Raw genomic sequence first — 14,895 nt, 5'->3', positions numbered from 1 at the left:
AAGCAAGCATACATTATCTTAAAATACCGGACGGTACCTTCATAGAAGATTCCATAGAATCATAGAGTTGGAAGGGGCCTACAAGACCATCGAGTCCAACCCCCTGCTCAGTGCAGGAAGCTTGATTCCCAGGCGGTCTCCCATCCAAGTGCTAACCAGGGCTGACCCTGCTTGGCTTGCGGGAGTGCTGCCTGTCCTTTCTAAAATAGCCCTCTGTCGCAGAGTTATTTGACCGATTTCCATTGCACCACTTAAATATTTCTTCCTTTTGTTCTTCCTTTGATCTTCTTGCACGCTCTCATTCAGGCAAAGTACCTGACCAAGAAGACTCAAGCTGCCAGTGTGGAGGCTGTGAAAATGCTGGATGAAATCCTGCTGCAGCTGAGTGTGAGTGCCATTTTCAGGAGGGTAGTGGTGGTGGTGGGCGTGGTGGTGGGCGTGGGCTCTCCCTCTGTCTAGGGTAAAACACATTCTTCTTAACATAAAAAGAGACATGTGGGATCAGACCAAATGCCTTTCTGAGTCCAGCATCCTGTTTCCCACAGTGGCCAGCCAGATGCCAATGGGAAGTCCCCAAGCAGGACGTGAAGGCAGCAGTTGCCTGGTATTCCTGGTATTCAGAAGCGTGCTGCCCCGTTCATGGAAGCAGCATGTAGCCATCATGACTAGCAGCCACCGATAGCCTTGTCTTCCAGCAATGTGCCTCATTCCCTTTCAGAGCCATCTCGGTTGGTCGCCATCGCCACTTCATCTTTCTGCCCTGAATGACCCACCAGCTTCAGTGAATGAAGCTGGGTTTTAGTGTTATGAGAGAGGGCTGCATGTTCCTTACCGCTGGCTTAGAAGCACAGCAGGAGCCAATGCAGAGTGGACAGCAACACAGCCACCTGCTCCAAATAACGGCCTTCTCTTGGCTGCAGCAGTATTCTGAGCCAGCCGTAGTTTCCAAAGAGTCTTCAAAGGCAGCCCTGTGCAGAGCACGTCGCAATAATCCGAACTGAGCCTTTGCCAAAGGAACTGTGTTGCTCATAGGGTAGCCTCTTTCCTTGTTGCCTCTGCCCAGCCAGGGGGACTCTTCCGGGGTTGACTGACTGCCTACTTTGCCCTTACAGATGTCTGTACCTGTAGATGTGATGCCTGGTGAGTTTGATCCCACCAACTACACACTGCCTCAGCAGCCACTGCATCGCTGCATGTTTCCCTTGTCAAGTGCTTACTCCACGCTGCAGCTGGTCACCAACCCCTACCAGGCTAACATCGATGGCGTCAGGTAAAGGCAGTTACCCAAGCTCTTTGGGGCAGTGCTACTATTACTACTGCTACTGCAGCTATTACTGCTACTACGATTGGTACTATCACTATTACCACTACTACTGTTAGTACTATTGCTGCTGCTCCTATTACTGCTATTGCTGCTACTACTGCTACTATTATTGTTATTGCTACTCCTATTAGTACTATTGCTGCTGCCATTATTACAGTTACTACTAGTAGTATTACTTCTACTACTACTACTACTACTACTAAACATTTATATAGCATTTTCAAATATTAAAAGTGCTTCACATGCATTATGAAGTTTTCATCCTTACAACAGCCCTGTAAAGCAGCCTTTCTCAACTTGGAAGACTCCAGATCTTTTGGACTGCAGCTCTCAATGCTTCCTGACCGTTGGCTATGCTGGCTGGGGCTGATGGGAGCTGTAGTCCAAAACATCCGGAGGGTACCACATTGGGGAAGGCTGCTTTAAGGTGTAAGTAACATTATTGCCGCATTGTTCCACAACACAATGAGCAGGCATGGATCTAAACTCTAGAGGGAAAGAAGAAAGAGTTCTCTGTTTCTGCAAAGGACCCCACTTGGAGCCCATTTGCATCCTGAGCCTAATAAAACCCACAATCATTCGAAGAAGGAAATTGGATTTAACCAAGCTCCAGCCTCAGCATTATCACAATTCAGCCACCTACATAGAACATGAGTTAAAATTACCATTACTAGTAGTAGTGAGCTCAGAGAAAGTGGCTTGCCCTGAGGCCACCTAGTGAGTTTGCAGCAGAGGCGAGAGCAGAGGTGAGAATAGAACCAGGGACTTCCTGATTTGTAGCTCAGTCTCTTAGCCACTCTGCTGTACAAGCTCACTACTACTAGTAGTAATTTTTTTGTTTGAAAAGTAGGAGGTGTATTCCCTGCTCCCACTGGCTGGCATCCTGAAACTTGGAACCAAGAGGGGTAGATTCTTCTTGGAGTCATGCCTCTGGCATATTGAGTAAGGTGACACAGGGACTGGAATTAACATGGGAAAGAAGAGAGCCAGTGTGCTGTAGTCGATAGGTTTAAACCAGGAAGACCCACATACTGATCCTCCGCTCTGTTTCCTACTTAGCTCACTGGATAACTTTGGGCCAGTTGCTAGCTCTCAGCCTAACCTACCTTATAGGCTTGTTGTGAGGATAAAAGGGGTGGGGTGGGGTGGGGGCTTGGGGAACCATGTACGCCACCTTGAGCTACTTGGAGAATGTGTGGTATAAAACTGTAATTTAAAAAATCTTTTGGTATTCTCTGCTAGGTTTTGGTCTTGTCATTCAGCTGTTCACAGGTGTGTCCCCCCCCCTCCTTTTTCAACATAGGTTTTTGGGGAGCTCAGGCCAGAATATCAGTGACATCTTCAAGTATAGCAGCATGTCTGACTATCTGGAAATCCTGGAGTGGACCTTGAGGATTGGGCATCTCAGCCCCACGGCTCCAGACACACTTGGTAATTCCATCAAGAGCGGCTCTCCTCTCTCTCTCTTTTTCTTGGCATTTTGGGCCTTTCAGATAGTTGAATGGGCCAGGACAGCTTTCAGACAACGGCTTCCTTGCAGAAAGATTGTGAGTGAGTATTCTGGGGACTCATTAACCTGGCAGGAATGATAAAGTGGTGCACATGGCCAACCATCTGTTGCTGGTGAGGTATTCGTAGCCATAATCTGTCTGCCTTTTATCTTTCTCCCGTGTAAATGTTACACTTTACATGTGTAATGGAGAGCAGGAATGTTTTTTTCTGTTTTTTTGTTTTTTTAACTACAACCCAAGCAACAGAACAAAAAAGGGAAGAACCACAAAAAAGAAGGGAAAAAAGAAGACAAAAAGAAAGAGATATAAACATATCCATGCACAATAATAATTTACTTTATTTATTTATTGCATTTATATCCCGCCTTTTATATTACCCTTAATTAAGGGTAATATTTACATTACCCTTAATATAAAAAGAAAAAGAGGGAAAAAGAAGGATTTCACACTTCCATTTCAAATATATATATGTTCATATACGCAGTCCATTTATCTAAATAAATATGGGTGCTTATTTAAAAAGTATGTAGGAGAGCAGGAATTGTGCCGATACAAACTTCTTCCATGTTGGGTTGAGAAGGGCATGCATAATTTAACCACACCCTGAAGTGGAAAGCATTGTTAGAATTGCCGTAGAATAGGCAAGCTTTACTGTTAATGTCTGGTGGCCCTGGATATAATGGAAAGGGTTATATACTGCTGTGTAAGTGCTTAGGGTAAATTCTCAGAGATGTGGGATGCTTCCCCGAGATAATACATATTTATTTATTAAACTTATTAAATGCCCCATAAAATAGATTTCTTTAGACATTTTAGAACATAATAATACAGATAAAATTGTAATAAAATCAACAATGTAAAACTAATAAATGTGCCAACAGAGCATACAATATAGTATCGGGTATAAGAGGTAAAAGCCATATTGCAGGGACTAAAATAATAAAACACAAATACTAAAACCTTTAGAAGCACTTTAAAAGACGATAATGGTGCAATCCTATACATGTCTACCCAGAAGTCAGTCCCATTGAATTCAGTGGGAGTTCCTCCCAGGTAATTGTGTGTACGATTGCAGCCTGGGAGAAAAGCCTTTGTCTGGTGCCGAAAAGATAGTGTAGGTACTTGGTGAGCTTCCCTTGAGAAAGCATTCCAGAGCTGAGGGGCTGCCACTGAAAAAGTCCCCTCCATTGCCACCTTCCAAGCCTCAGAATGAGGGGGAACGAAGGCAAAAGGAGAAGGGGACGGCAGAGGATGAGATGGCTAGATAGCATCACGGATGCAATGAATATGAAATTGAGCACGCTCCGGGAGAGAGCGCAAGACAGGAAGGCCTGGCGTGCTATGGTCCATGGGGTCACGAAGAGTCGGACACGACTGAACGACTGAACAACAACAACAACAACAGACAGGTACATTTGGGAGAAGGCAGTCCTTCAGGTACCAGGGTACCAAGTTCATTTAGAGCTTTTCACATCAAAATCAGCACTTTGAATTGAGTCTGGATTTAGTATTTAAGTATTATTTTGAGTGTTTTTTAAAAAGTGCTTCACGCCTTTATTTGTATTTAATACATTTGCATCCCACCTTTCTTATATCATGAAACTCAAAGTGGTGTACATGGGGTTCTCATAGGTGGTCACCCGTCCAGGCACTGACCAGACCGCTTAGATTCAGCAAGGTGGCTGCATCGTGTGCCTTCAGGGGCATGCTCTGAGACCTTATCGTGTTGTAATCTTATAACAACCCTGTAATGTAGGCCAGTATTATTATTCTTTCCTTACTGCTGATGGGAAAGACTGCGGCTAAGAGAAAGTGGCTTGCCCTAAAACCACCTAGTGTGTTCATGACAGAGGCAAGGTTCTTAGTCTTAGTTGCTGTGCTTCTCCAGGTCTAGCAGACTATGGTCCCAAATAAAGGAGAGGAAAGCTAAGAATCTGAATGTTTGTAGCTGTACATAATTCTCTCCATTCTGTCCAGAGTCATCCTGCCTGAAATCCAGATTTCAGTTGTACTCTCTTGACTTATTCAAAGATGGCTCTTCTAATGCAACTTTAAAATGTGCTCTCTACTTCTAAAGAGGGAAAGAAGAAATGAAATCTGCCACTTTGCCACTTTGCCAACTTAATCACACTGGAAAAGCAGTACTGGGGTACAATCTCAAAAATGATAGAATGATCTCAGTACAAATCCAAGGCAAACCATTCAACATCCCAGTAATTCAAGTCTGTGCCAGAACCACTGAGGCCGAAGAAGCTGAGGTTGATCGGTTCTATGAAGACCTACAACACCTTCTAGAACTAACACCAAAAAATGATGCCCTCTTCATCATCGGGGATTGGAATGCTAAAGTAGGAAGTCAAGACATCACCGGGATAACAGGCAAGCATGGCCTTGGTGTACAAAATGAAGCAAGACAAAGGCTAATAGAGTTTTGCCAAAAGAACATGCTGATCATAGCGAACACTCTTTTCCAACGGCACAAGAGGCGACTCTACACATGGATGTCACCAGATGGTCAATATCAAAATCAGATTGATTATGTCCTTTGCAGCCAAAGATGGAGAAGCTCTGTACAGTCAGTAAAGACCTGGAGCTGACTGTGGCTCAGATCATGAACTTCTTGTTGCAAAATTTCGGCTTAAATTGAAGAACATAGGGAAAACCACTAAACCATTCAGGTATGACCTAAATCATATCCCTTATGAATATACAGTGGAGGTGAGGAATAGATTTCAGGGATTAGACCTGATAGACAGAGTGCCTGAGGAACTATGGACGGAGGTCCGTAACATTGTTTAGGCAGCAACTAAATCCATCCCAAAAGAAAAAGAAATGCAAGAAAGCAAAGTGGCTGTCTGAGGAGGCTTTACAAGTAGCTGAGAAAAGAAGGGAAGCGAAAAGCAAGGGAGAAAGGGGAAGATATATCCAACTGAATGCAGAGTTCCAGAGAATAGGAAGGAGAGACAAGAAGGCCTTCTTAAATGAACAGTGCAAAGAAATCGAGGAAAACAACAGAATGGGAAAGACCAGAGATCTTTTCAAGAAAATCGGAGATATCAAGGGAATGTTTTGTGCAAAGACGGGCATGATAAAGGACAAAGAAGGCAGGGACCTAACAGAAGCAGATGAGATTAAGAAGAGGTGGAAAGAATACACAGAAGAACTATACAGGAAAGATCTTAAAGTCCCTGATAGCCATGATAGTGCGGTCACTGAACTTGAGCCGGACATCCTAGAGAGAGAAGTCAAGTGGGCCTTAGGAAGCATTAGTAACAACAAAGCTAGCGGAGATGACAGTATTCCAGCTGAGCTATTTAAAATCCTAAAAGATGATGCTGTTCAAGTGCTGCACTCAATATGCCAACAAATTTGGAACACTCAACAGTGGCCACAAGACTGGAAAAGGTCAGTTTACGTTCCAATCCCAAAGAAGGGCAACGCCAAAGAGTGTTCAAACTACTGTACAATTGCGCTCATTTCACATGCCAGCAAGGTGATGCTCCAAATCCTACAAGCTAGGCTTCAGCAGCATGTGAACCGAGAACTACCGGAAGTACAAGCTGGGTTTCGAAGAGGCAGAGGAACTAGAGATCAAATCGCCAACATTCGCTGGATCATGGAGAAAGCAAGAGAATTCCAGAAAAATGTCTATTTCTGCTTCATTGACTACGCTAAAGCCTTTGATTGTGTGGATCACAACAAACTGTGGCAAATTCTTAAAGAGACGGGACTACCAGACCACCTTACCTGTCTCCTGAGAAACCTGTATGAGGGTCAAGAAGCAACAGTAAGAACCAGACATGGAACAACCGATCGGTTCAAAATTGGGAAAGGAGTACGACAAGGCTGCATATTGTCGCCCTGCTTATTTAACTTATATGCAGAGTACATCATGAGAAACGGCGGGTTGGATGAATCACAGGTCAGAATTAAGATTGCCGGGAGAATTATCAACAACCTCAACATACGCAGACGATACCACCCTAATGGCAGAAAGTGAAGAAGATCTAAAGAGCCTCTTGTTGAGGGTGAAAGTGGAGAGTGCAAAAGCTGGGTTGAAATGCAACATTAAAAAAACTAAGATCATGGCATCTGGCCCCATCACTTCCTGGCATATAGAAGGGGAAGAAATGGAAGCAATGACAGATTTTACTTTCTTGGGCTCCAAGATCACCGCAGACGGTGACTGTAGCCATGAAATTAAAAGACGTTTGCTCCTTGGGAGGAAAGCTATGGCAAACCTAGACAGCATAGTAAGAAGCACAGACATCACCTTGCCGACAAAGGTCCGTCTAATCAAAGCTCTGGTTTTCCCAGTAGTAACGTATGGCTGTGAGAGCTGGACTATAAGGAAGGCTGAGCGCTGAAGAATTGATTCTTTGGAACTGTGGTGCTGGAGAAGACTCTTATGAGTCCCCTGGACTGCAAGGAGGTCAAATCAGTCAATCCTAAAGGAAATCAACCCCGACTGCTCATTGGAAGGACAGATACTGAAGCTGAAGCTCAAATATTTTGGCCACCTAATGCGAAGAGAAAACTCCCTGGAAAAGACCCTGATTCTGGGAAAGATTGAAGGCAAAAGGAGAAGGGGACGGCAGAGGATGAGATGGCTAGATAGCATCACCGATGCAATGAATATGAACTTGAGCACACTCCGGGAGAGAGCGGAGGACAGGAAGGCCTGGCATGCTATGGTCCGTGGGGTCACGAAGAGTCAGACACGACTTAACGACTGAACAACAATCTTTTCCCCTTCCCTTCCTCCTCTTTTTGAATTACCATTTCCCCCCACCATTGCTCATATTAACACCTTTATACAATGGGGCTGTTCAATACGACACACTAACCTACACTCAGTGTTTTGAGTGTGGGTTGTTTTGAACCATGAGGTTTTTGTAGAACGATAGGTTAGTGTGTTGTCTCAATGCAGCCAGGGTGGCTTGTTAACCATGTTTGTTAACCACCCTGAACAACCTAACAAAAAGCCATGGGTTCTCAAGTTGGTTTGTTTGAGAAAAATAAGCCACACTGCATGGCTAACAAGCCACCCTGGTGGTGTTCAGGCAACATGATAACCCACAGTTCAACAAACAACCCAGGGTTCAAAACAACCCACACTCGAACAGTGAGTGTGGGTTAGCCTGTTGTGTGAACAGCCCCAGACTATACAGTGATCAAGGTGCTGAGTTTATTTGTGTCATTGGTTGTTTATGTGACAAGGCCTTTAAAGCCCTAAATGGTCTTGGACCTGGTTACCTTAAGGGTCATCTGCTCCTACATAGACCTGCCCAAGTTTTAAGATATGCCCCAGAGGCAAGAGTGTACAAGAGATGAAGCTTTCTCAGTGGTGGCACTATAGCACTGGCTCCCTTGCCCTTTTACACAGAAATTAAATACTTCTTCATTTCAGCAGGCATCTATTTCTGTCTGTTGATCTTTCTTGGCCTGTATTTTTAAAATGCATGTTTGTGATTATTGTATTTTCACTGATGTAAGTTTAAGACATAAATATTAATAATAAAATTGGGTATGTTATAGACATCTAATAAAACACAGCAAATCAGGGGAACGGACTTTAGTCTTTCACTAGGGGTAGCTGTCTTTACCCTCACACATGCTTGTCTCCACTTCTTTTCCTAAAATACATCCTCATGGACTGTGTGAATTGGGGGTGAGGTCTTGCCAGTCTGGGCTTTCGAACTTACCTCTTGTGTCCTCTCTTTATAGTCCTGGACTTTTAGGTTTCCTGTCCCTTTAACTCTGTGTGCTAACTCTGTGTGCTGGTGGGCTGTTCCTTTAAAGGCATCTGCTTGCTTGCCTTTCAGGCTGTTACCCATTTTACAAGACTGACCCCTTCATCTTCACTGACTGCCCTCACGTCTATTTCTGTGGGAATGCACCTTTCTTCAAATCCAAGGTAGCCAAAGGTAAGACAGTAAATGGCTGGATCCTATGGGGGACAGGTTCACTTTGGCTTCATCCGGGGTTCCCTTGGGATTTGGTAGGCTTCATCATAAACAGTGGAGCTGTTTCCAGTTTACTTCAGTGAGAGCTATCAGTTCTGTGGCTATCAGTTCCATGGTGGAAGGGGAGGGATTGACGCAGGATGGAAAATGCTGCGCATGTCTCTTTCTGATCTGCTCCCTAGCCACCTTGTTCCACAACATAGTGAGCATGCATGGATATAAGCTCCAGGGCAGTCTTTGCCTTTTGCTGACTGGGGGATGCTGGAGTTGTAGCCCAATATTTGGAGGACACCAAGTTGGGGGTGGTAGCTCTGGGGCTAAGAGGGAAAAATAATGAAAAGAACTCCATTTGGAGCTTCCATGCTGAGCCTAATAAAACACACAAAGTTGCTTTTTGAATTTCTCACATACACATTGTTCTACTTTTGCTCACCTCCCTTTCCCAATTCTAAGGCCAAAAACACACAACTGAAAGGAAAGAAATATTATATAAGCCTTTCTCAGGCATTTTAGTGTTTCGGTTTCTGTTGTTTCAAATCTGTGACTGTATTTTAAATCTTTGCACTGCTAGGATTTATTTGGTTATTTTTATTTTATACTGTAGTTTTAAACTTTTAAATTGTATGTTATTGTGATGCATTTTATGGTTTTAATTGTTGTGAACCACCCAGAGAGCTTTGGCTATTGGATGGTATAGAAATGTCAGAAAGAAAATGCACCAGGATCCAGCTACCTAGCCATCAGTTTAACATTAGTTAAATCCGTGGTAGGTCCTGCTGCATTTTATGGGGTTACAGCAAAAAAGGAAAGGTAACAGACACTTGCGAAATCGTGAGACCTTCTTAGTATTGCAAGAAAGATTCAGGTTTAGTCAGCTTCTGTTTCACAGATCCACGCATAGTTTGTTCTGTAGTCTTGCTTTTATAGCACTTACCAGGCTTGTTGGCAAATACAACAGAAGTGTTCGCCCTTGTGTAACTAGGACTAAAGCACTGCCTTCTGAGACTACTGTATCAGTCTGGAATGTGCTGCCAAGAAATTCAGGGCTAATCACGCTGCTTCCTGGTACAAAGTGCTCTTGTACTACTGAGCCCTGGTGAAAATTTGCCTGGGCAATTGAGCACACTCCGGGAGAGAGCGCAGGATAGGAAGGCCTGGCGTGCTGTGGTCCATGGGGTCATGAAGAGTCGGACACGGCTGAACGACTGAACAACACCTACAGCATATTGGCTCCTATAGTTCTGGGCAGTTGCGCATTGAACAGCTGAGGTGGATGTATTTAGTATGTTCAGGTGGTGAGCCTTGTGATGAAGATGGGGATGTGTACCCAGTACACATCTCCCTGTGTAGCTAATGTGCTGCTTAAACCTTAGCAGCTTTCCTTTCTGGATTTGGGCGGTTGTGTGCACATTCTTAACTACTGATACTCTTGTTCAGCAGGGACCTAGCTGCTTGTGTGCATTTATTTGACTTTACAGGTCTGCTTGTTTCTGTCGAAGGCCTTTATCCGTAGTGAATCTCTACCCACTTTACATGGCTGGTAATTAATCTTTAAGGGGCCGCGGTGGCTTAATGGTTAAGACGCTGAACTGCAGACTGGAAGGTCGGCAGGTCAGCAGTTCGAGACCCGAGTGCCGCGTGACAGAGTGAGCTCCCGTCTTCAGTCCCAGCTTCTGCCAACCTAGCAGTTCGAAAGCAAGAAATTGCAAGTAGATAAATAGGTACCGCCTCGGCGGGAAAGGTAACAGCGTTCCGTGCACCTCGGTGTTCAGTCACGCCGGCCACATGACCACGGAAGCATCTTCGGACAGCGCTGGCTCTTCGGCTTAGAAACGGGGATGAGCACCGCACCCTAGAGTCGGACACGACTGGTTGGGGACACCTTCACCTTTTTTTTAAATTAATCTTTATGTAGGGCTAGGTTGAAACTTCAAATATGGCCTTATACCAGGCCAGAGTATTTGTCCATCCAGCCCAGTCCTGTGTGCTCTGACTGGCAGCAGCTCATCAGGATTTTAGGGAGAGGCCATTCCCATCGCCTGCCGCTTTCTTTTAAAAGTGGAGATGCTGGGGATTGAACCTGGGACCTTCCGCATGGAAAGCATATACTCTACCATGGAGGTATGGCCCTTCCCTATGAACGATAGGGAGGGGCCATAGCTCAGTGGGTAGAGCACCCGCTTTGCATGCAGAAGGTCCCAGGTTTGATCCCTGGCCTCTCTAAGCAGCGCTAGAAAAATCTCCTAGCTAAAACCCTGGAGAGCTGCTGCCAGTCAGTGTCGATAATACTGGGCTAGATGGACCGATGGTTAGACTCAGTATAAGGCAGCTTCCTGTGTGCCTAACCATGCAAGGTCTTCTGATACTTCTTGTTTTCTCCACTGCCTTCCAGGTGATGATGGTCAGAAGGTCTTGTTGGTGACCCTTCCTGATTTCAACACAACACAGACTGCTTGCTTGATCAATCTACGAGACCTCACCTGCCAGCCAGTCAGTTTCTCTGCCTTTGGTGCCAATGATGAGGAGGAAGAACAGACAATAATGGAGACTGGCCAATGACCGTCATTGGCCAATGACTGGCCAATGGCATATGGTATTGTGCCTTACTCAGGAGATGTGCATATGAAGGAGATGGGGAGCATGGAGCCAAGCCCCCTCCCCTTTACTCAGTATATAAACCTTTGGCTTGGACAAAGGAATGCAGTAAAGGGCCCTCCACTTTTCCAATTTGTGCTTTCTCCTTGCTCGTGGCATCCCCAAAGTGGTTTTATCCATATGCCCAAAAATAAATTCAGAAATAAAGTAATACCTTTTGTTATATATATACATATATATAACTCACTTTATTCAAATAACAAGAACTGTTGGAAGGGCTCAAGGTTGCACTTGACCTGCCTCCTGGGCAGCTGTGGCCTGAGCACTGCCTTGCAGAACTGAAGCTGGCAAACTTGATTTCCCCTCTCTTGGCTGCTGGAGGTGACAGCTTCAGTGATGGCAGAACCACAGCACTATGGGTTAGAGACTGTAGCTGGAATAATGGTGTGAAGGTTAGACTGTACTCTTGCATGAAGGATCTGGTAGCTCCCCTGAAAGCCTGGATATCACTTTGAAATCTATCAAGCTTCTAGTCCTCATGCGTGTGGAGATAAAAACTGAAAAAGAGGCTCATTTATGATAAAGATTTTAGAAACATAAGCTTGGCTGGCACTTAAGACAGATAGATGAAACTTAACTCAGCACAGGTCTGAGTCCTTTCCTAAACTCCCCCTGCTCCAGTTTCTTCCCCTGACACTTGGGCATCTATTGCCATCCCTGACCTAAATATTTTAAAGAATTCTTTCAAGCTCCTAACAAAACTGGAACAAAATCTCTGCATGCCCTGTTTCTTGAAATAACAATAAAGGCTGCAATCCAGCACATTTAAGTGTGTTTACATCTATTGATTTTAAAGAGACAAATGCATATAACTGTGCTGGACTCTGGCCCAAGTGTATAAATGTGTATATACATAATGCTGCTTAACGTGCTTAATTATCCCAATGACCTTAGGAAGGGGGCACAGAGTTCTAGATCCCCTTCCTCAAATCCTAAGCCACACGACCAAGAGTCCTGTAAGGTCAGTGGAGCAGGGTGGAGGAGAGAAGAACAATGCCATATGTAGTCAGCCATGGGAGAGGATTATGTTCTTGGCCTGCCTTCTGTTTCTGACTTGGCTATGTAGCCTGCTCACCTCAACTTCCCATTTGTCAGGCATTAGGTTGGTTGTAGGATTGGAGCAGTAAGCCGTGAAAGACAGCTGAGCTATTATACCCAAGGTAGAGATGGGTGTCTGTATGTGTGTATGAGAAAGAGAGATGGCTGTTGGAACCTGCTCAAAGCAGTGGATTTCTTGGTGGGTTCTAACAGCAGGTGGCAGTGCCTACTGTACTATGATCAATGGATATAGCCACCTGCTCCATGGAGGGCAGGGCAAGCTTTGGGGAGTGTCTTAAGTGGTCCTGGCCCACAGTCACAGCATACTGGCAGGTGGCTGCTAATCACCAAAGTTGACCGTGTAAATCTCTGCTGTGGTCATGGGAAAAGGCGTGCCTGTGGTCTCCACCCTGGTCTCGCCCTCTGTGACTTTATCATCGGTCAGAGTCTCCCACTCAGTCACAGTCTCTGTGTAGGCCTCCGTCTCCCAAGGTGTGGCTGTTTCGGCAGTGGGCGGCTCTCGGCTCCACGGCAGGAGCGTGGTGCTGCTGAATGAGAAGGGGAAATCTGTGGTGGGGGGAGGCGTAGGAGGAGCGGTCGTGGCTTTCCTTAGCCGGTTGCGCATCTGTTGGCGCAGGCGAGCTCTATGGCGCATCCTCAGCCTCCAGCGCATCCGCTCTCTGGGCGTCATGGGCCGGCCGGCCACCGGCATCCCAATAGGCCGGTGCCCGTTCATGGCCATGATCTCTCGGATGCGTTTCCAGTTGGACCTCGACAAGATGAAGTTGCACTGGGTGGCTCCGATGTCGTAGAAGACGTTGCATGTTTTGACGCTGGGATTGTAGCCCTCAGCCTTGGCAGTGACACGGTATTCGCCAGGGTTCAGGATGCGCCAGTAGTCTCCACCACTTGCTGAAACAGACAAAAGAGATCCAACAGTGAACAAAGGCTGTTTAGGGGAGGGATTCCAACTCAGTGCTAGAGCACATGCTTTGCATGCAGAAATTGTCCGATTCAGGCCCTGGCATCTCTGGCTAGCAGGTGATGAGAAAGACCTTTCTATCCCCAAAGCCCTGGACAGCTTCTATGCAGCAAAGTAGACCAGCCTCCCCCAACCTAGTGCCTTCCAGATGTGCTGGATTCCCAGCCAGCATTGCCATCGTGGCTGGGAGTTCTAAGAGTTGTGGTCTAGCACATCTGGCAGGCACCAGGTTGCAGAAGGCTGGAGTAAGTAGACAATACTCAGCTTTATGGACAAATTGTTTACCCTGACATAAGCTTCCTATGCTGCTGTATATTCACCTTCAGTAGGTGGAAGAGTATTTATTTACAACATTTATACACCGCTCCACATCTAGACAGATTCCAAAGTTCTGAACGATAAGATAAAAAGAACAAAACTCCCTATTAAAAATTATTAATTGCTGGCAGGACTGTGGGCCACTCCAAACATGGTGGTTCGTTTTTTAAACGTTCATTTACAAAATGCATACACATCCATACCTTCAGTATTCCAGACATACCTGTTAGTACATCGTGGTTGATCCCCACAACAGAGATGGAGGCATTTGCAAGGGGGTCTCCCTGCTGGTCTGTCACCACACCCTTAATGCCCCGATGTATCTGCAAGAAAGTGAGTTGTGGTAGCAGGGTTTGTTTTTAGCGTAAGTCACTTACATCTGCCATTTCTATCTTTGCCGCATATCCACACTAACATAACTTTAAATAATATTACGATCCTACAAAATACCAGGACATTTCAAGTTTCACAAAAATCAAATCCACTTGTAGCATCCTAGAGCTATTCCAGACATAGCTGGGGGGCTTAAATGTGGCTTCAGTCTAGGGTGGCCACGTACACATCTCCCCCCAAAAGAGGAGATACAGCCTGTGTGGTGTGGTGGTTACAGTGTTGGCCTGGGACTTGGGGGATTTGGGTGCTGGTTCTCACTTAGCCACGAAGCTTACTGGGTGACTTTGGGCTGGTCACTAATTTTCAGCCTAACTTGCCTCATAGGCTTGTTGTGAGGATTAAATGGAGAGGAGGACCATTTAAGTCTCCTTGGGTTCCTGGCAGAGGCAAAAAAAGTGAGATATAAATGTAATTAAAAAATAAATAACCAAAAGCAACCACTTTGTCCAAAAGAAAAATGCCCAAATCCCATACTGCTATTAGGTCAATTCAAAGCTCACAAAATACTGTGCAATGCTTTTGAGTTCTCCCAAACTCTTTTTCAAACCAGACGGTAAACATCATGTGCATGGCTGACGTTCATATCGTGGAGTTGGCATTTGGTTACAGTAAGATGAAGAGTCAGAGAGGCATACAGATATTCAAATATAGCTCTACTAGGTACACAGATGGTTTCAGGTTGCACCTGAACTCTCTCCACTTCTTCCT

The 14,895-nt window shown here is 45.3% G+C and overlaps 2 protein-coding genes across 4 annotated transcripts in view; one reads left to right on the top strand and one right to left on the bottom strand.

Moving 5' to 3' along the window:
- The window catches only part of POLD2 (DNA polymerase delta 2, accessory subunit), a 34,536-nt gene extending 22,929 nt beyond the window's left edge, over positions 1-11,607 (top strand). Inside the window, exons 7-12 of one of the 3 annotated variants that reach the window (XM_084803847.1) lie at positions 307-387; positions 1,113-1,270; positions 2,628-2,755; positions 8,661-8,762; positions 10,280-10,341; positions 11,194-11,238. In XM_084803847.1, coding sequence (XP_084659973.1) covers positions 307-387; positions 1,113-1,270; positions 2,628-2,755; positions 8,661-8,762; positions 10,280-10,314 — 504 coding nt within the window. In that variant the 3' untranslated portion in view covers positions 10,315-10,341; positions 11,194-11,238. Of the gene's footprint in view, positions 1-306; positions 388-1,112; positions 1,271-2,627; positions 2,756-8,660; positions 8,763-10,279; positions 10,415-11,193 lie in introns of those variants that run through there. The other 2 variants (XM_084803845.1, XM_084803846.1) reach the window with 2 other exon arrangements.
- Positions 11,601-14,895, bottom strand: part of AEBP1 (AE binding protein 1) — a 55,087-nt gene continuing 51,792 nt past the window's right edge. The window contains exons 21-22 of the mRNA XM_084803844.1: positions 14,018-14,117; positions 11,601-13,406 (exon numbers count right to left, since the gene is read on the bottom strand). Of these exons, the coding sequence (XP_084659970.1) occupies positions 12,835-13,406; positions 14,018-14,117 (672 nt within the window). The 3' untranslated portion in view covers positions 11,601-12,834. The remainder of the gene's footprint in view (positions 13,407-14,017; positions 14,118-14,895) is intronic.

This window comes from Heloderma suspectum, chromosome 6 (genome assembly GCF_057233095.1).
Source record: "Heloderma suspectum isolate Gila_16-S chromosome 6, 16-S_ref, whole genome shotgun sequence".
In the NCBI taxonomy this organism is placed as follows: domain Eukaryota; kingdom Metazoa; phylum Chordata; class Lepidosauria; order Squamata; family Helodermatidae; genus Heloderma; species Heloderma suspectum.
Note: the sequence above shows the minus strand (reverse complement) of the source record. Positions and strands in the feature narration are given on the sequence as shown.